This window comes from Copadichromis virginalis, linkage group LG14 (genome assembly GCF_057382275.1).
Source record: "Copadichromis virginalis isolate Kocher_CV1m ecotype Utaka linkage group LG14, C_Virginalis_male_GT1.1, whole genome shotgun sequence".
NCBI classification, from domain to species: domain Eukaryota; kingdom Metazoa; phylum Chordata; class Actinopteri; order Cichliformes; family Cichlidae; genus Copadichromis; species Copadichromis virginalis.
The window spans coordinates 42,108,810-42,129,164 of NC_140631.1; the positions used below are offsets into that span (position 1 = coordinate 42,108,810).

At 45.7% G+C, this 20,355-nt stretch overlaps 1 protein-coding gene across 1 annotated transcript in view; it reads left to right on the forward strand.

Moving 5' to 3' along the window:
* LOC146694723 (uncharacterized) overlaps positions 1-20,355 on the forward strand; it is a 58,346-nt gene that overhangs the window by 18,896 nt on the left and 19,095 nt on the right. Inside the window, exons 3-33 of the mRNA XM_085431014.1 lie at positions 958-1,014; positions 3,520-3,609; positions 4,019-4,063; positions 4,505-4,549; positions 4,719-4,781; positions 5,748-5,801; positions 5,887-5,913; positions 6,020-6,094; positions 7,463-7,525; positions 7,613-7,648; positions 7,852-7,899; positions 8,035-8,109; positions 9,559-9,603; positions 9,724-9,786; positions 9,877-9,921; positions 10,210-10,263; positions 10,357-10,398; positions 10,968-11,049; positions 11,229-11,264; positions 11,854-12,018; positions 12,196-12,288; positions 13,719-13,814; positions 13,983-14,053; positions 14,216-14,404; positions 15,859-16,027; positions 16,106-16,198; positions 17,414-17,518; positions 17,724-17,818; positions 19,515-19,665; positions 19,889-20,002; positions 20,086-20,253. Coding sequence (XP_085287140.1) covers positions 958-1,014; positions 3,520-3,609; positions 4,019-4,063; positions 4,505-4,549; positions 4,719-4,781; positions 5,748-5,801; positions 5,887-5,913; positions 6,020-6,094; positions 7,463-7,525; positions 7,613-7,648; positions 7,852-7,899; positions 8,035-8,109; positions 9,559-9,603; positions 9,724-9,786; positions 9,877-9,921; positions 10,210-10,263; positions 10,357-10,398; positions 10,968-11,049; positions 11,229-11,264; positions 11,854-12,018; positions 12,196-12,288; positions 13,719-13,814; positions 13,983-14,053; positions 14,216-14,404; positions 15,859-16,027; positions 16,106-16,198; positions 17,414-17,518; positions 17,724-17,818; positions 19,515-19,665; positions 19,889-20,002; positions 20,086-20,253 — 2,554 coding nt within the window. The remainder of the gene's footprint in view (positions 1-957; positions 1,015-3,519; positions 3,610-4,018; positions 4,064-4,504; positions 4,550-4,718; positions 4,782-5,747; positions 5,802-5,886; positions 5,914-6,019; positions 6,095-7,462; positions 7,526-7,612; positions 7,649-7,851; positions 7,900-8,034; positions 8,110-9,558; positions 9,604-9,723; positions 9,787-9,876; positions 9,922-10,209; positions 10,264-10,356; positions 10,399-10,967; positions 11,050-11,228; positions 11,265-11,853; positions 12,019-12,195; positions 12,289-13,718; positions 13,815-13,982; positions 14,054-14,215; positions 14,405-15,858; positions 16,028-16,105; positions 16,199-17,413; positions 17,519-17,723; positions 17,819-19,514; positions 19,666-19,888; positions 20,003-20,085; positions 20,254-20,355) is intronic.

Sequence of the window (20,355 nt, forward strand, 5' to 3'; positions counted from 1 at the left end):
ACGATAAAATCACGGAGGAAAATCTTCCTGAAGCGCACAAAAAGCAGTCAGTCAGATTACCTGTGAACGTCTGTCGGTCTGCCGTGATAAGACCGTGCAGGTGGTTCGGGTTCACCTGACTCCAAATGGAAATAATCTGATATATTTTCAGACACTTAGTCTGCAGCTCTGCGTCTGATCGCGGCGCTACAGGACATTACCCACCATCCCCTGCTCCAGAACGTGTCGAGGCATCTCGTATGGAGGCAGTCTTGTAGATGTGAGACAGGAATGAAAGATAAGATGATATCGGAGCTCCCCCCTGCTGTCTGCTAGTTCGGGTTATCACAGGAAGACCACAGTTACACCTGCAGGTTACATGAAGGTGTTTGGGTTTAACCCCACAGAAATATGTCTGACTGATAAAGAATCAGGCGGGACATGCTCAGCAGAAAGACAAAGGCTTCAACCCGAGTTTAAGGTCAGGCCAGACTAAACGATGCCGAGCTGCAGGACACATGATGGAGATGTTCCTGAGTGTGTGAGTCACTCAGGAATCACTGCAGACAAATCAAGACGGTGACATCACAGGTGATGGGTTTGGCTGCGGGTGTGACGACGTCCTGAAGAACAGTCACAGCTGCACTTTATAACACAGCTGTTTACCCTGTTATTAGATTATTACCTATAAATACTCACTGAATACAAGCTGGTAACAAGAAGACACACGAGGCTGTGGCAACATTTTATGTAGTATTAGAAGTGTAACTGAAAGAAGAGATGGTTACACTGTAAGCAGTTTAAAGTACTGAGTAATTTCTGATGTTTCCCCTTTCTTACCCTGTAAGTACGCTGGAGTCGACTAACTTTGCCTAACAGTGACTGTGAAAGAAAAACCGCAGGCCGGCAGATTCTCAGGGTAGGAAACAGAGATCAGGCCTTCAAACATCGTTAACTACTCCTCTCATATCTGTGCAGGTGTGCCACTGCAGCGGGAAGGCTTTGTGTCACTGCGATGGGGTCAAAGGTCAGAAGGTGAGGTCTCCACCTGAACACACTGACACAGAACCAGGACCAGAATCAGTCTCTTGTGTTTCTGCCACATGCAATTTAAATGAAGGTGTTACTGAAGTGCATTAAGTAGGTTTAGCCGTTTTTACACTGAGGCTCACAGGTAACATGTGACCAGCAGGTGTCCAGCTGAGGGCTCTGCTCTCATGTAGGGATGGGTATCGTTTAGGTTTTATCCGATACTGGTACCAAACCGGTACTTTTGAAACGGTGCCGGTGCTTAAACGGTGCTCAAACCAGTGCTTAAAGAATGGAGAACACAAAATTGGTCCAAAAACCTCTCATGTTCAGCTGTTTTTTGTAAAAAGATAACAATGTTAGCCTTTTCTGCAGCTATGGGGCATATATGGTATCACTCTTGGTTGGAAGCAGTGCTTAAACAATGGAAAAAACACAAACTTTGTCCTAAACCTCTCATGTTTAACTGTTTCCCTCTTTTTCTTTGGTCATTTTAGCCTTTTTGGCCAGGGTGAAGGGAGTATCTGCCATCAAACAAGAGGACAGCCGCATGTAGCTATGATGATGTTTGCTAGTTCACCTTACATGCATTAATGTAATAACGTGGTTAGCCTACTCAACGTAAATTACACACGAACAACATTAAGCTACTCACGCAGAGAAGAACGGCTGCTGCTGCATCATCATCCTCATCATTTCTGCTACACTGGCAGGGCTAGGGGCCAGGACTCTCCTCTTCGGGTTTTTGGGGGATGTTGCTAACTCCGGGTCCGATAACAGGCACCACACCCGCAGTAGATGTGCTCGGTGTGAGGTCTCGCAGCAAGCTCTCAAATACGGCGCATTTCTCGGCTTAAAACCCCCGCTATGCGTCGCCAGGTGTTTCATCAGATTCGAGGTGTTACCTCCTTTGACAGTATCACAGTATCAGCTTAAAGCACTTGTTGCTGCTGAGTTTGCATCTTTTGCTGTGAAGTACAGCCAGACTTTGACCGCTTCGCCTTGGACATTTTTAATCTGTAGCTCTGCTCTAAAAGAACGTACGTACCTGGCCCCGCCTACTATCCTCGGAAACGTAAAATGATTGGCTAGAATCCAAAGTGTGTCACAGCTCAGGAAATAAAAGCACCGAAATGTGCGCTGCTTTTCGGTCTGGTTACTACCGTTTATGTCAGAACACCGGATACCGGTACCCATCCCTACACTCATGGTCTCGTGGCAGATTAACTCGAACTCAAGTCCAAACTGTTTAACCTTGAGTGACGACCAACAGACTGAAGGAGGCCGTCATTAGGCTGAAAACCTAAAAGAATCCAGTCAGAGAAACTCTGGGAAGAATGAGCGCTCTGAGCAGCGACACCAGAAGATCTGGAAGATGACAGAAGGGATGCAAAACAAAGTGCACAAGTATCCGCAGAGTTTTGCGAGGTACAGAAAAGACGGCCACGTCAGTCAGCTGATCCTGGAGCAGCCTTTCAGCCACAAACACGCTGCAGCTGCTGCAGGACCTGCAGAGCAGCTCAGGAAGCAGCGGTGATGACTGCGGGTTTAGATATAAACTTTATATACTGCATATAGATATAAAGTTTGATCTAAAGTGGCCATACACACTTACAATAAATCCACACCTGAGCACACACCTGTCATATTCAATCATTTTATGAAACTGATGCTGACCAGTCTGACGGGTCTTAGATCTACATCCCTGCTGGTTCTTGCAGCTCTGAAGTGGCTTCATTTTTCATCTTTGGTGAAGTTTTGTCTGTTGTTTCCGACCAATGAGTGCAGCTCGCTCTGTGGTTTTTGTATTCCAGCTGCGTGCCACGCCCCTTTTCAGTGTCCATGTTAGAACGACCTGCAGATAGGACACACTTGTGCATCCTCCTGCGGCCTCCTCTCTCCTCCGGATGCATTTTGGAAACCGGGACGTTCCCCATCATGGAGCGCCGATGTCAGATTCACAGAGGAGGCGTCGGCCAATCGCTGATGAATATCTTGCAGTAGCCCCTCCCTCCGATTATTATGGAGGAAAATAGAGCGGAGCTGATGGATGTGCCAGGTGATGAAGGGCTGCTGATGTGGTCTCTGATCCTCTGATGTGATCAGTTTACCAGTTCCAGCTCGGATCGGGTTGTTTTTCATGATTTTGTGATTTCGCCTGAAACAAACTTTTCAGTTTTTGCTGCTTTAAATGGCGTCAAGTCTCCGAGCTGCGGCTCACAAGAGCGTGCAGGTCGGAGCCGGGCTGCAGGTAACTCTGCGGTCCTTTGTGTCTCACGCACCTGAGACCACCCAGGTGTGAGCTCTGCGATCACGGGCGTGTTCACGAGGAGAAAGAAAGAAAGGCCGGTTCCTCTCTGCTGAGCGTGAAATGTCCCTTTGTTATTCCCGGCACCTGAGTGCCCGGAGGCCACAACCAGGATCGACTCTGCTGCTCTCTGCTGCTCTCTGCTGCCCCTCTGTGGACAGCAGGTGAGCTGACTTACCTGAACTCTCTGATTCTGTCAACAGGGTGAAAAAGGTTTCCCCGGGGAAACTGGTCTTCCTGGAAACGTTGGCTATCCTGGAAAAGAGGGCGATCAGGGCAAACTAGGAGAAAAGGTAACAGACATCTCCTCTTTCTTCTTCTTATTGTCATATCGAGTCCCTGCACAGTCCTCTTTACACTTGTTTTTATTATATTACATTTTATCACAAAGTTTCTTTTTAAATGGAAATCCCGTCATTAAACATCCAAGTTTGTAGGTTTAAAATCACATTTCAGTACGTGGTCAGTTTCACACTCGTGAAAATAAACGCTGTGTTTTAGTGTAAAACTGAGGAGGAGGTGAGAGTGAGTCTGACTCAATCACTACTTTCTGTTTGGAGCAGTCACATGACAGCTCAGTCACATGACGTGTCAGGTCCTGATGCTGCTCTGATTCCTGATCATTGACCATGTCACAGCTTTCTCACTGTGAACCCAGAGTTGAATGGAGATCATTTAATGTTTTCTTCTTCTTTTGCTTAGGGTGAACTGGGACCTGCAGGAAGTCCGGGTCTGAAGGGTTCCCGGGTATGACGGCCTTTACTGTTTATCCCACTGAACCTTTCCTGTTTTGGCTGCTTCCACGTCAGAGTCATAGATGGGACCGTATCTGGATGAAAGCTCAGTTATCAGATAAAACAAGCTGGCACAGATGCTAATGCTAATCAGAGCTCACTACCATCCAGATAAATGCTCAAGCTTCACCTAAGCTCTCGCTCAGCCTTCGTAGACGGTCTGTTGCTACAGTAACCTCACAGCGGCCGAGTTATTGGTCATTAAAAATGCTCCGATAGGTTCCAACAGCACAAACACGGCCCAGAGGTTCAGGTGAAGCCAGCTGGCAGCTAGTAGTGGGGGAGGTCATTTTGATTTTTTTAAGCTTAAACTTTCCCTGATTTTAGCATCATTTCAGACACATTTACCAAAAAATGTCCTGCTGACGTTGTTCTGAACTTCTCAAACCATCAGGGTTTGCAGGGAGAACCAGGTTTCCCAGGACCTCCGGGACTGCCGGTACGGACGCTCACCACACACAGAACACATTAAACATACAGCACAGTAGACTGTAGGCTCCATACCTATTAGATCCTAGTACGTATGGAAGTAACATGAAGAATATGTAATGATGATAATAAAGTTTAACTTAACATTTAATACATTTCTGGATGCATTTATTTCTCAGGGACTGCACGGACACGAAGGACCGCTCGGTCAACCAGGAATCCCAGGATGCAACGGGACGAAGGTAGAAATGATGGCTTGGCAGAAGGCAGATCGAATAATCTTTTTTTCTCTCATCTCCGGAGTTTTATATTCCTCTCTTCCTGTGCTCGCCGATGTATAACCGCCTGAGCCTCACACTCTCATCCCTGCAGCTAGTTATAGACCAGCTGTGGAAAACTGTAAAAAAACAGTGATTTGCAAATGTTACAGATGCACATTTTATTCACAACAGAGCAAAACTAAGAGAATTTAGCGTTTTCATTTTGAATTTGTCTGAAAAAGGCAATAAAAGTCCGTCACAGCCGCTGATACTAAAATGAAACAGCTGGAGGGACAACAGGCAAAGAAGAACGTTTTGCAGATGCAGAGGTGCATCAACCTGCAAAAAACTAGATCTGCAAACTATTTCACAATGTTTGAATGTCAATGAAAACAATGATGCGGATGTTAAATATCTCGTCAACAAAACGTTAAAAGATTCTAAGGCTGAGAATCAGTGTTGGATGTGCGTGATCGTCAGGCCTTCACGCAGCACGGCATTAACTGCAGCTGGAAATTAGTGCACGCGCTCAGAAACGCTTCCAGAAATCAGCCACCATCCACACATGCAGGTTAAAGCTGCAGAAAAGAAGCCGCGGTGACCATGATTAATCCTGTGGTGGCTTATTATAAACACAGAAGCTGGCTTACCCAGTATGTTCAAGGCTGTTACTCTGAAACCTTTACAGGAACTTGCCAACAATTAAATTGAACTTTTTCATCTTTTTGACAAGCTGTTTAAAAAGCTAGTTACGGCAATAACACTGGGCAGGGAGATATACTTGTGTAGAGTCACGATCATTTTTGAACAACACATATCAAGGACTTTCAGGTTTTCCAAAGCTTTCCAGGCTGTGATCAGCATCAAAAGCAGTCTCGGAGAGTGTTTCCTATCAAAATGAATCATCCGATCGTACCCACACACACAAATGTGACTCATGTCTTTCAGGGGGATGCTGGTTTTCCAGGGCATCCTGGACTTCCTGGACCTGCAGGCAGGCGGGTGAGTCACTGTCTATACACAGTTAAAAATAGGCTAAGCTAACTGTGTGTGTGAAGCTAAAGCTGTGAGTGTTCACGTGTTTCAGGGGCGTGATGGTCCTCGGGGCATGAAGGTAAGCATTGACACCTGAATGCTGTAATGAAGAAGATGGATTTGAAGATGGCTGATTTGATCTGTGATGGTTTCTTTTGACAAAGGTTCCTCTGACTCTGTTTCAGGGAGAGACGAGAGTGTTCCCCGAGACTCAGGATATAAAAGGAGCACGAGGACCACCGGGACCAAAAGGCGCCACAGTCAGATATTTGATTTTTATGAAATAAAGAATAAAATCAAGTGAAGTTCATCGTTTTCCAAATGAATGTCTCCACCAAACCCTTTATAGCAGGGGTCAGCAACCTTTCTGATGACGAGTGGATCTAAAATTTGCTCAGCAGTCCGTGTGCCATATGATGCATTAGCAACAAATTTAATAATGCTCTATATTAACAGTTACACACTATATAGAACAACTATATAGAATCATGTTTGTTCGCAGATGTTGGCAGCTGTCAGCGAATAGTTATCAGCTATTTTGAAACAAAAAAAGACTTTTTATCCATAACAGCAAATGAACTGTACAACAGAAAATACAAATGCTATTTCTGGTCTCCTCACAACAATGATAAGAAAAATAAAATGAGCCAATATGGCATGTTTGTTAATACAGAGACACACATGTTAATGTGATCTGTGGTCTCCGAGTGTCCAGCATTCAGAGGCTGCCTGAAGAAGAAGAGGCAGCTGCAGCGTAACGACAGAATAACTCCAGCTCTGTGTCTGTTTCATTGTAGCTGAAGTTCGGGACAAACTGTTCCTTCTCAGCTCAACACAAAACGCGTAATAATTTCTCTGAATACGAGACGATTCCGTCTTTTTACGGGACGGTTGGCAACTCTACTAACTGACCTTATGAATAAAATAAAGTTCACTATCAGTGACATCATAGCACCCACCCAGCTGTATAGAAACTCGTCATGCTAGCTCACGCAGTACGAGTTATTGTAACTGACTGTAAAAAGTCAGCACAATGAAAATAAACTAAACTTGGTTTATATCTGACCCAGACAGACTGCAGGTCATAACTTCTTACCTGAAGTTCAGTTCACCTGACACTCAGAGCGAGCGGCGGCCGCCTCGGGTCTCTCCTCCTCCTCCTGCCTCCCCTTCCCTCATCCACCTGTTGCCTCAGTGGAAGCTCCGCCACAGCCACCAGCAAACAACTGAGTTATTTTTACACATCGACCAGCATCTGGCCAATCCACCACCTCTCACTGTTTATACCGTTACAAAAATAAAATAAAATAAAAAAAGTCATCGGCCCATAAAAACGAAAAATCACCGTCGACCCACCGAGCAAATACCCGGTATGCCTGATGGCCAATCCAGCTGTGGTCATGCCATCAGTTAACCCTTCGGCAATCCTGGGCACGCGTGCCAGGGCTGCCGATCCCTGCCTTGCTTGATCATTTTGAACAGTCTGATCAGTTGGTTCGCAGACTGAATCCAGCCGGCTGGACCAAATTCTGTTCAATCTTAAGATGCTTTCTATCATGAGCATTATCATCAGATTAGCTGGTATAAAGTTTGCTCTGACTGGCTGTGGAACTGTTTGTGTGTTCCAGGGGCTCAGTGGGGATCCAGGTGAACCCGGCGTGACAGGATCACCAGGATTCGATGGATTTCCTGTATGCTTTGAACATCCACCTTATTCAAACATTAATTGCGCTCAGTAGTTCAGGGAGCTGACATCTCATGTTTTTTTTTTTTTCCAGGGAATTCCAGGTCTTCCAGGGTTGAGAGGAGAAAAGGTTAGTGGGGTAACAGTAAACTGAACTAGGAGCAGTTTCTGATTCAGAAAAACGATTCTTACACACTTGGCTTGACGTCAGGATTCGCTTTTGGTTTCGTTTTTGTTTTTTGGGAGAAGCTGCTGTGGTGGTTCATGTGACAGCACCAGTCATACGTTAACACGGAAACCATGAAGTAACTTCTGTCTCTGTTTTTGGTTCAGGGTCAGGAAGGTCCCAGTCCAGTGATCCCAGGTCCACAAGGACAGAAGGTGGGGATGGGAGTATGGTCTGCATTTACAAACTACGACGTGCTCTGGTTTTATACTGTGTCTAACCTGTGAAACGCCATCATCTTCATCACCATCCCTTTCACCTTCACCACCATCAGCTGTGTTTGGTTTTAGGGTGACCGGGGACCTCCAGGAGTTCCTGGGCCAAAAGGAATCAAACTGTATGCCGAGGGACCCAAAGAGCTGAAGGTCTGTCTGTCTCTGAGGGGGTCTGTCAGTCTCTCTGTGGGTCTGTCAGTCGCTCTGTGGGTCTGTCTGTCGCTCTGTGGGTCTGTCTGTCTCTCTGTGGGTCTGTCTGTCTCTGAGGGGGTCTGTCAGTCTCTCTGTGGGTCTGTCTGTCGCTCTGTGGGTCTGTCAGTCGCTCTGTGGGTCTGTCTGTCTCTGAGGGAGTCTGTCAGTCTCTCTGTGGGTCTGTCAGTCGCTCTGTGGGTCTGTCAGTCGCTCTGTGGGTCTGTCTGTCTCTGAGGGGGTCTGTCAGTCTCTCTGTGGGTCTGTCTGTCGCTCTGTGGGTCTGTCTGTCGCTCTGTGGGTCTGTCAGTCGCTCTGTGGGTCTGTCTGTCTCTGAGGGGGTCTGTCAGTCTCTCTGTGGGTCTGTCTGTCTCTCTGTGGGTCTGTCTGTTGCTCTGTGGGTCTGTCTGTCTCTCTGTGGGTCTGTCAGTCGCTCTGTGGGTCTGTCTGTCGCTCTGAGGGTCTGTCAGTCGCTCTGTGGGTCTGTCTGTCTCTCTGTGGGTCTGTCTGTCGCTCTGTGGGTCTGTCTGTCTCTCTGTGGGTCTGTCAGTCGCTCTGTGGGTCTGTCTGTCGCTCTGTGGGTCTGTCTGTCGCTCTGTGGGTCTGTCAGTCGTTCTGTGGGTCTATCAGTCGCTCTGTGGGTCTGTCTGTCTCTCTGTGGTTCTGTCTGTTGCTCTGTGGGTCTGTCAGTCGCTCTGTGGGTCTGTCTCTCTGTGGGTCTGTCAGTCGCTCTGTGGGTCTGTCTGTCTCTGAGGGGGTCTGTCTGTCGCTCTGTGGGTCTGTCTGTCTCTCTGTGGGTCTGTCAGTCTCTCTGTGGGTCTGTCTGTCTCTGTGGGTCTGTCAGTCTCTCTGTGGGTCTGTCTGTCTCTCTGTGGGTCTGTCAGTCTCTCTGTGGGTCTGTCTGTCTCTGTGGGTCTGTCTGTCTCTCTGTGGGTCTGTCAGTCGCTCTGTGGGTCTGTCAGTCTCTCTGTGGGTCTGTCTGTCTCTCTATGGGTCTGTCTGTCTCTGTGGGTCTCTCTGTGGGTCTGTCAGTCGCTCTGTGGGTCTGTCTCTCTGTGGGTCTGTCAATCGCTCTGTGGGTCTGTCTGTCTCTGTGGGTCTGTCTGTCTCTGTGGGTCTGTCTGTCTCTCTGTGGGTCTGTCAGTCGCTCTGTGGGTCTGTCTCTCTGTGGGTCTGTCAATCGCTCTGTGGGTCTGTCTGTCTCTGTGGGTCTGTCTGTCTCTGTGGGTCTGTCTGTCTCTCTGTGGGTCTGTCAGTCGCTCTGTGGGTCTGTCTCTCTGTGGGTCTGTCTGTCTCTCTGTGGGTCTGTCTGTCGCTCTGTGGGTCTGTCTGTCGCTCTGTCTGTCGCTCTGTCTGTCTGTCACTTTGTCAGTTTCTCTTGGGCTTCTCTGATGTGCTTTTGTTTTACAGGGAGAACCAGGTGACAGTGGAGAAAAAGGTTGTCCTGGTCGTCGCGTAAGTGTCAAATTGTTGGCCTGGGCTAATCATAAACTTTTTTTAAGCCAAAAAAACTGTAAATTATTATTCTGTGAATTTTTATTTTTAAGTGATGAGCGCTTTTGTTTTCTCCTCCAGGGTAACCCTGGGAGGTTGGGGATTAAAGGAGAGAAGGGGGAGAAAGGTGACACTGGCTCCCTGGTAGGAACAACAAAGACATGTAGTCCCGTCTTCAATTTTAAGTCACATTTCTTTATAGGAATATAAACCTGGAACATGTTTGTGTTTCAGGGTAAACCAGGGAAGGATGGACTCCGTGGAGAGCTTGAAGAACAGGTAACAACCCGCTGGGTCAGTTTGTTTTCAACATTTGGCCCACTTGAGACTATCAAAATAAAACAGGAAGGCCTCCTCCTTCATTATACCATCCACTGTGTGCAGTGTACCAGAAGCACTGGCAGCAAACAGCCCACAGCGTGATGCTACCGCCACCATGCTAATCCTGTCCCTTTATCTACCAGCTCTAGTTAATTTGCTGGACTTGTCATGATAAAAGACATCAGAACTTTCACTTATAAAAACATTTAAGTTTATATATCTGTGTTTAAATCTGTATGTCTACAGGGAGACCCGGGAGATCCTGGGTTTCTCGGACCTCCAGGTGTCGATGGAGACATGGTGAGTACTGGATGAGACACAGAATGCATTACTGCATTACTGCAGTGCTGCAGCCAGCGCGGTGTCATTTTACGGTACTGTTTATGTTTCCAGGGAGAGAAAGGTGACCGTGGTCGTCCGGGCACTCCGGGAGATGTGAGTCTCTTTTTTCTGTACATATCACAGGAACAGTTGCCAGATCGTCTAAAGTTAGTGCAGTCCTTCTCAAATAGTGGGGCAACCACCCCCTCCACCCCCACAGGTGGGATGCCGGTGCGATGATGCGTGTGCAGCGCTCGCCTTCACTGCCAAACTGATGCACGTTAAATGTAGTTTAGAGAGCTGCAGTACTAGTACATGCACTTTCTAATAAAGGTACAGTTTGTTTTAAGTTGATCAGTTTTTCTTTCCTTTTTCTTTTTTGTTGTCTTTAAAGTTAATAAGGAAACAATGTCATGCAGAGATGTACTTAAAATAACAATTCAATAGAGAAATGATACTATTTCAAGTCGCGGGGGTGGGGGGTTCCTCTTGCTAAGGGGGGCGGGGCCTGTGAAGCACTAAGTCTTGAGTCCATGAGGACTGGCTCCGTTTTGGAGTCAGCCCCAAATGGACATTAGAGGAACTGCAGGTTTTCAGACTTCATTTTTCAGCCCTGAAGGTTGATGCTTGGTTTTGAATCCATAATCTGTGTTTGTGTTACTTTTAACTTTTTTATAAACCAGATGGTGTGGAAGAGGATTTATCTGAAAGGCCAGCCTGGTTTTCCCGGGCCCCGGGGGCCCCCAGGAGCTTCTGGAGTACAAGGTGAATTTAATTTCCCAAGTAATGTTTTACTTATGAAATATTATATTTATATTATACTGTATGTTATATACTTATATTCTGTGACTGTCAAAGCAACGACCTGAGTTGTGTTTGTAATCAGATTACATTGAGAGGTTCATGCCGCTATCATTTCAGACTTTTTCTCTCACCTGTTTCAGGATACATCGGTTTACCTGGAGAAAAGGGCGAGCCAGGTAAAGTCTGACTATTCTCTCGCTCTGTCCCTCATGTAATCCATCATGGTGTTAATCCAGAGACCACCTTTGTATCTAAGCTGCGTTAGTCTGGCTACAGCTTTGCTCTGCTGGGGTCTCGCTCCAAAACAGGCCTGTGCTGCCGAATATGACTGATGGTGAAAGTAACAGTGTCTTTTAGTTCAAGCTGGCTAAACTGCAGTGGATGGATTACACCCGACATCCACCAGATTTCCTGCAACTTTATTTGATTGCTGATATTTTTGGAATGTTTTGATCAAAATGAAAAAGGTTTCAACAGAGAAACCGTGAGACTTCACTTGGTGGGAAACATATATTATTATTATTATTATTATCTATTATATATATAAAATGAAAATTTATTCTGTTTTCGTCAGTCTTGTCTGATATTGTCTGTTTAGCTGCAGCTGAAAAAAAAATAGCTGCTGGTGCCCGTTTCCAAAATAAAAGCCTTTTTAAAGGCTGACACTTTACTCAGGCACAAAGAAATATAATTATATAATAATTTATAATATTCAAGGTTATCAGAAGCTGTTCTTTGGTGACTGTCTGCCATCCTCCACTCCAGGTGTTCCTTTACCTGGTCCTCCGGGGATACAGGGACCACCTGGATCATTTGGACCAAAAGGAGACCGAGGAGAAGAGGGCCCCTCCACTGCTGGCCCCACAGGCCTGACTGGAAAGCCAGGACTTCAGGGTGCTATCGGAGAGCCCGGAGAACCAGGAATACCAGGTGATGTTTCATTTTAAACATGTGGTGTCCCTCAGGGAAGCATCCCGGACCCTCTGACGTTTGTCTTTGAAGCTTAAAGAGAATAAAGACGAGAAATTAAAAGAGTACATTACTGAACCGCAGCACTACCAGCTGCTGAAAGTCCGTCTGGTTTAATGTGTCTCTTGTAACTGCCAGACTACCTCGAGGGAGGCGCAGGACTGCCAGGACCTAAAGGTTTGAAGGGCTCGATGGGACCTCTTGGAGAAAAAGGCATGAGAGGACAGAAGGGTGAGAGAGCTGGAGTTGTGCATCATGTAGGGATGGGTATCGTTTAGGTTTTATCCGATACCGGTGCCAAACCGGTACTTTTGAAACGGTGCCGGTGCTCAAACCAGTGCTTAAAGAATGGAGAACACAAAATTGGTCCAAAAACCTCTCATGTTCAGCTGTTTTTTGTAAAAAGATAACAATGTTAGCCTTTTCTGCAGCTATGGGGCATATATGGTATCACTCTTGGCTGGAAGCAGTGCTTAAACAATGGAAAAAACACAAACTTTGTCCAAAACCTCTCATGTTTAACTGTTTTCCACTTTTTCTTTGGTCATTTTAGCCTTTTTAGCCAGGGTGAAGGGAGCATCTGCCATCAAACAAGAGGACAGCCGCATGTAGCTATGATGATGTTTGCTAGTTCACCTTACATGCATTAATGTAATAACGTGGTTAGCCTACTCAAAGTAAATTACACGCGAACAACATGAAGCTACTCACGCAGAGAAGAACGGCTGCTGCTGCATCATCATCCTCATCATTTCTGCTACACTGGCAGGGCTAGGGGCCAGGACTCTCCTCTTCGGGTTCTTGGGGGATGTTGCTAAATCCGGGTCGATAACAGGCACCACACCCGCAGTAGATGTGCTCGGTGTGAGGTCTCGCAGCAAGCTATCAAATACGGCGCATTTCTGGGCTTTTTAAAAAAACGCTATGCGTCGCCAGGTGTTTCATCAGATTCGAGGTGTTACCTCCTTTGACAGTATCACAGTATCAGCTTAAAGCACTTGTTGCTGCTGAGTTTGCATCTTTTGCTGTGAAGTACAGCCAGACTTTGACCGCTTCGCCTTGGGCGTTTTTAGCGCTGCTCTAAAAGAACGTACGTACCTGGCCCCGCCTACTATCCTCGGAAACGTAAAATGATTGGCTAGAATCCAAAGTGAATCACAGCTCAGGAAAAAATACAGCACCGAAATGTGCGCTGCTTTTCGGTCTGGTTACTATTGTTTATGTCAGAACCGGTGCCATGATACCGGTACCCATCCCTAGCGTCATGTGATATAAACGTCATGTTTGTTTGGCCCGATGTGGACACGTGTTTCACATCAGGGTTTAATGCGAAGAATTTCTACATGGAGGTGGGAATGAGATGTTTGATTTTTGAAGACCCAAAATAAAACTTGAGAAATCTCTTTCAGTACAGCTGAGCCAAACCAAAGACATCAAAGTCGTCCTGTTTATGTTGAGACAAAGCCAACCACAAAATAAACTCGGGTTTTTCATCCAGACTCATCACAGCTTTATTACTACTGATACAATAAACCTGTTTAAATAAAATCCAGAAATATTTTCCATAGTACAGTTTTTTCTTTGTTTATTTTCTAAGAAGTTTGACTTCCTGGTGCGTTTGTCATGATTCATTTAAAAACCGACTGCTTGGTGTTTACTAGGTGAGAAGGGGCAGATGTGTTTTACCTGTCCTGTTAATTCCACTGAGCCTGGACCCCCAGGTACAAAAGGAGAGAAAGGGGATATCGGGCTGCCAGGTAAGAACAGCAGCACCTGTGTTAGCCAAGTTAACAGATGAAATGTTAGTTTTTAGTTGTTTGATATAATCCTAGCTGCCACACAATGGAAACCATGATATTTTAAATACATAATAATGTCATAAATAACTCATCTTAACTGTCTACCTCTGTGATGTCTGGTTCCAGGCTCAGCTGGTTTTCCTGGATTTAAAGGTGGCAAAGGAGTGAAAGGTCCTGGAGGACAACCTGGTCCACAGGTGAGGGAAGCATCGCCTCAGCGTGTACAGATTTCATCCCCTCATATGGGCTGAACCCAAACCTTCTGGGACCCTCAAACTTTGACTGTTGCCAGTAGATCCTGTAATTATGAGTAAGTGTGAGTCAGTTTCACATACTGTTTGAACCTCACTTGTTATCAGGGTTCACTGGGGTTCCCTGGCTACCGGGGGTTCCCAGGACCTCCTGGTGACCCAGGCATCATGACGAGGGTGGGGCAGAAGGGTGAGGAGGGATCACTGGGAGATCCGGGACAACTGGGATCCCAGGGAAGTGATGGACCTCCAGGAGTTCAAGGATCAAAAGGTCTTCAGGGAGCAAAAGGAGACGATGTGAGTAATCACGGTTTTCTTCAGTCTGCCGCAGACTCGAATGTATTTACTCAGTACTGTAAGTAACTGAGGGAGTTTACTTTACTTTGTGTGGATCAGATGTACAAGTCTTGTGCCTCAAGTCTCATTTCTTTTGATTTTGTTTGCAAGGATTCAGACTTGTACATTTTAAGCCAGTCGTGTTGGAGGTTTGTCAGAATTGATGAAATTATGAGTCCAGAAAAGTACCATCAGGTTTCGATTCACCACAAAATACCCTCTGAACCATCTTTATGGCCACAGCTTCATTGTTCAGCACGTCAATGATCCCAAACCACAGCAAGCTGATTCAACAAGACATGGATCGGCCTCCCCAGAGCCCGGACCTCAGCATCATTGAAGCAGCGTGGGCTCATCCAGACAGGCAGAAACATCCAAAGATGTGAGAATGTCCTGGAGAAGCCTGGAGAACTATCGGGGCGACTGTGGTTCAGGGGCTTGGGAAGCTCATCTTGTAACCGGTTCGATCCCCAGCTCTGTCTGTCCTGGTCGTTCACCTGCCGCCTGCTGGTGCTGGCCAGAGGGGCCGACGGCGCGATATGGCAGCCTCGCTTCTTAGAGTTCACACTGCTGAAGAATAAAGGCGGTCATAACAAATATTCACTTTCAAGCTCGTTTCAATTATATTGGAATTTTTTGTATGTTTGCACAATTCAATAAATCTCTGCACGTATTTTCCATTTTCCTGCAAAAACAAGGAAAACAACAGGGAGTGACTCAAGACTTTTGCACAGTACTGCTTTGCTATATATTACAAAATAATGTATCAGTTAACCAACTGAACTGATAATAAGACTGCGTCTGACTATGATTCTCTCCTTGTTCCACATTCACAGATGGATTCATAAAATCATAAAGTTAGATCCCAACTGCAACACAGGCGTCCTTCCTGCAGGTTGCATGAGGGAGAATATAGCCTCCACCCTCATCTAGTTTTACTTGAAACACTATTTTATAGTAAAACTTTATTCTGACTTAGAGTATGAAAATCATTGGTGTGTAAAGATGGCAGAACCAATAACATTTGTTGTATTTAGGCTGCTAGCTGGCAAAAAGGCTCTTTGTGGTGTGAGGGGAGAGCCCACAGTTTGGTACAAGTCAGTAAATTTGGATTAGTCGTGTGCGTCTTTGATCAGCTAAAACATTTGTTCTAAAATCCGGAGCCTTAACCACAGCGCAGAGCGCAAACACCTGCTGTTTATAACGTTTTTACATTTTATTTATTTAGTGCCGACTCACAGCAACTGTTGCCTCAAAGCACTTTATGTTGTGTTGTTATGTTCAAATTCTACCACTAGATGGAGCCACAGTTAGTGCCTTGTTGATGGTGGCTTTTAGGAAGAAACCATCAAGTTTTAACCGTTTCTGGGGTCAAGTGTGATTCTGTGAAGATGGTTTGTTGTTCTCTCCTTCAGGGACCGCTGGGGCAAAAAGGAGACAGGGGCTTGTGTGGGTCCCCTGGTCCCAGGGGACCCACAGGGCAGATGGGACCTTCAGGACCTCTTGGTATTGGCGAGCCAGGGCCTCCAGGAAGTAAAGGCAACATGGGAGACCATGGAGAGCGAGGACAACCTGGACAAAAAGGTAAATCTGCCCAGGAATAGTCTGAATTTGAGAGGAGGGGGATCAGATGCAAAGCTAACAGTCTGTTTCTTGTTTCAGGTGAAAAAGGTGCACAAGGAAATATGATTGCCTCTCCAGGAGATCCAGGTCAGAAAGGACAGAAAGGTTTATCTGGAGTCTCTGGACCAGAAGGTGAGACAAACAAATGTGTCCATTTATGTTTTAGTGACAAACCCAGAGAGCTTTATATAGAACCAAATCACCACAACTGTTACCTCAAGGTGCTTTGTGTTGGAAGGTAAACGCCCTACAGTAATTCAAAGAAAACAGAAAACCCCAACAATCATATGAGCCAATGTATGCCAGCGCTTTGGCAACAGTGGGAAGGAAAAAACCCTTAAAAAACAGGAAGTAACTGGGAAAGAAACAGACACGGAGACACGACAGACTGGGGAGACGAATGAATGAAACACGGGAACGTGAAGGGAGGAAACACAGGGACGAGGAGAAACCAAGGAACCGGGCTCAAGGAACGCTAACACAGAACTTAGAACATACGTCAAGAACGATCTTACAAAGGAGGAAAACGGGATAAAGACATGCTGTGGAAGAGAGACAGAGATCAAAAACCGATATGATTCAATGCAGAGAGGTCTGTTAACACCCAGTGCATCATGGGAATCCCCGGCAGCCTACATCTATTTTTCAGCAACAAATCACAACAACAGACTGAAGGCTCTGCCTCCCATTCTACTTTTAAATACTCTAGGAACAACAAGTAGGCCTGCAGAGCGAGAGCGAAGTGCTCTAATAGGCTGATATGGTACTACAAGGTCATTAAGATAAGATGGGGCCTGATTATTTAAGACCTTGTATGTGAGCAGCAGGATTTTGAATCCTGGATTTAACAGGAAGCCAAAACAGGAGAAATCTGCTCTCTCTTTCTAGTCCCTGTCAGGACTCTTGCTGCAGCATTTTGGATCAGCTGAAGGCTTTTCAGGGAGTTTTTTGGACATCCTGATAATAATGAATTACAGTCGTCCAGCCTGGAAGTAATAAATGCATGAACTAGTTTTTCAGCGTCACTCTGAGACAGGATATTTCTAACTTTAGAGATGTTGCACAAATGGAAGAAAGCAGTCTTACATATTTGTTTAATATGTGCGTTGAAGGACATGTCCTGGTCAAAAATGACTCCAAGGTTCCTCACAGCGTTACTGGAGGCCAAGGTAATGCCATCCAGAGTAAGCATCTGCTTAGAGTTAGGTTGGCACGTGGCACTGAAGGAGATAACAGTGGATGAATTAGATGCGTAAATGTGGTTACAGCGTTTCAGAAAGAGCACATCACGCGATTCCACCTGCTGGAGATGCACACTCTGATTCACCTGTCCTCTGCTGGTCTCAGGTGCCGTGGGACCTAAAGGACCAAAAGGAGCTTGTGGTTCAAAGGGAGAAAAGGGAGATAAAGGATTTTCAGTCCAGGGACCTCCAGGCTTCCCAGGGGTCAAAGGTCAGTTCAGGAACAGTTTTTACATGAACTAATCTTGAATTATTCTGAATGTTGAGAATGAACCTCCTTCCTAACCCTAACTCTATGTTTTACAGTTTAGCAAAGAAAAAAACAAAAACCATGATGTCATAGAGTTAGATGCTCTGAGCTCACAGGGTTACAACAGCTATCATCATTTTAGTGAACAACTTCTATATTATCTCAGGAGTGAAGGGTTTCCCAGGAGCCCCCGGTCTACCTAGCTTTGGCATTAAAGGACGAGCAGGACCATCAGGACCTCCTGGGATGCCGGGACCAAAGGTAACTCAATCAAACAGAAAGTTGTTATCATAAACAAACATCCTCAGCAAACTGTGTGATCCAAACACAACACAGCTGGTGAGAGATAAAGACAACTCCAGGGCAACAGTGCTAATCGTCACAACACTTTTTTAACAAAACCCATAAAGGTACCAAAAAGTGGTTGTTGTCATCACCAGTGACCACTGAGACCTCAGGTTGGTTGTTCTCCAAAGTTTTGGCAGTTGGAGGACAAATTAAAAGCATAGAGTCAGGGAAACGTTATCTGAAGTGATTTTGTGAGTTTGCCACTAACAAAGAAATGATCCGTCTATAGTTTCAATGGTAGGTTTATTTGAACAGTGAGAGAAGGCAGAAAAATGAATTTCAAAAAAGTTATAAGTTAATTTGCATTTTCATGAAGGAAATATTTGGAAGTATTTGAACCCTCTATAAACCAGTAAGATTTCTGGCTCCCAGGTGTATTTTATACACTGGGAGCCTCAACTTGTTACCTGTATGAAAGACAGCTGCCCGTAGAAGCAATCAATCTATCCAAACTCTGCAGCATGGCCAAGACCAAAGAGCTTTCCAAGGATTTCAGGGACAAGATTGTGGACCTAGACAAGGCTGGACTGGGCTACAAAACCACCACAAAGCAGCTGAGTTAGAAGGTGACAATACTTGGTGCGATTATTCGCAAATGGAAGAACCATAAAATAACTGCCTCAGTCTCGAGGTCCACGCAACATCTCACCACGTGGAGTTTCAATGATAATTAGAAGCTTGTGGAACCAGCCCAGAACCACCTCGAAGAAAACAGTTGGTAGAAAGGACCGAAATCCTGCAGTGTCTTCAAGGTCGCCTTGCTGGAGAACGCACACACAGGCCTGTTTGAAGCCACTGAATATCTCAGTGATTCAGAGGAGGCGGGTGAAAGCATTGTGGTCAGATGAGACCAAATTCAAGCTCTTTGGCATCAACTCAACTCTCCGTGTCTGACGGGTCGTTTCTTCGTCACTGGACAAACTTATAAAATCAGCAGGGGTTCAAATATGTTTTCCCTGACGGTACTTCCCATGTTTATGTGCAGGGTGTAACGTGGACCTCAGAGGGTAAAGTTCCCAACATAAAAATCATAAACAGATGATGGGTCAGCAGCTAATCCCCAAACAAACATTCAATTCAAGGCAGACGTGTCACTCATACGTTGTCTTATGTGGGTTACATATACACACACCAACACAGTAAGGAAGATTACGTTTAATATGAATTCAGTAAGAATGATCATTTTGATTTATATCCATTGATGGGAAAACAAGCTAAATCTCACTTGCACTCTGGTGGTCAAGGGCGGTCAGCACAGCCGTGGAGAAGTAACAACACCAGAACTGATGCTACGGTTTAGCAAGGAAGACGGCGTCAGCGTGGAGACTCTGAACAGAGACCAGTGATTTGAATAAGCAACAGTACTGCTGTCATCGTGTCAGGAAGCTGGTTTTCTGACGTTTGTAATGAACTATTATCTGTCGCGTGTTGGTTTGTTGGGCGTTCAGACTAATTCAGCTCACGCTTATTAAGAGCTGATTAAATAACTTCTTTATAAGGTGAATATATCAGAAGAAGATCAGAAGATTATATGAATCATTGTTTGTTTGCCAACTGGTTAGAAATGTCATTTACTGGTTTCCTGTCCTGCTGCTCTCTGTGGTCTCAGGGGGAAAAGGGTTTTGGTTTTCCAGGCTCAAGCGGTCAGTCAGGACTTCAGGGAGAAGATGGCTCTGTAGGACCTCCAGGTGACCCTGGACCTCAAGGAATAAATGGAGAGCCAGGACCACCAGGACAAGCTGGTCTGCCAGGATCCAAAGGTAGTTAACCCATGAAGTGATCCAACTCGAACTGGTTAGCAACAAATTATGTTTCACAGCAAGATCAAGAGGAACTGTCCGTAGATGATTCTCTGTGGTTCTCTAAGAAATGGGAAAATACTCAAATGAATGTCCAGAGCCAGTTATTATGCTGTAGGGTAACCTCCAAAAAAGAAATACAGTCAGTTCATTTACACCTAAACTGAGGTGAAGTATTTCTCAGGTCACAGAGGTCTGTGTGGTGCAGCTGGTCCCATTGGTGCTATTGGAATCTGTATACCTGGACCTCCTGGACCTGATGGAGAGCCAGGACCGACGGGCTTCACTGGATTTCCAGGTATCACATCTGACAGCTAGTCTGGGTAGAGTTGACGTCACCAAACAGAAACAGATTTGCTCTGATACTGTCCTGTCCTTTAGGGTGCCGAGGCCCAAAAGGTTTGAAGGGAGATGCTGGGCGGCCTGGCACAGGAGTGTTGGGGATTCAGGGGCCATCTGGGTCCAAAGGGGATGCTGGAAAACCAGGACCTATAGGAGCGATGGGACCACAAGGTCAGAGAGGTAGTGATGGGGAGCCAGGAAGCCCAGGTGAGGAGGCATAACCTGTGTTGCTCGGTTCTATCTGTGATATGAGTGTTTCTGGGTGAGTTCAAACTTTCTGACAGATTCATGGTGCATGTTTCAAGTTTA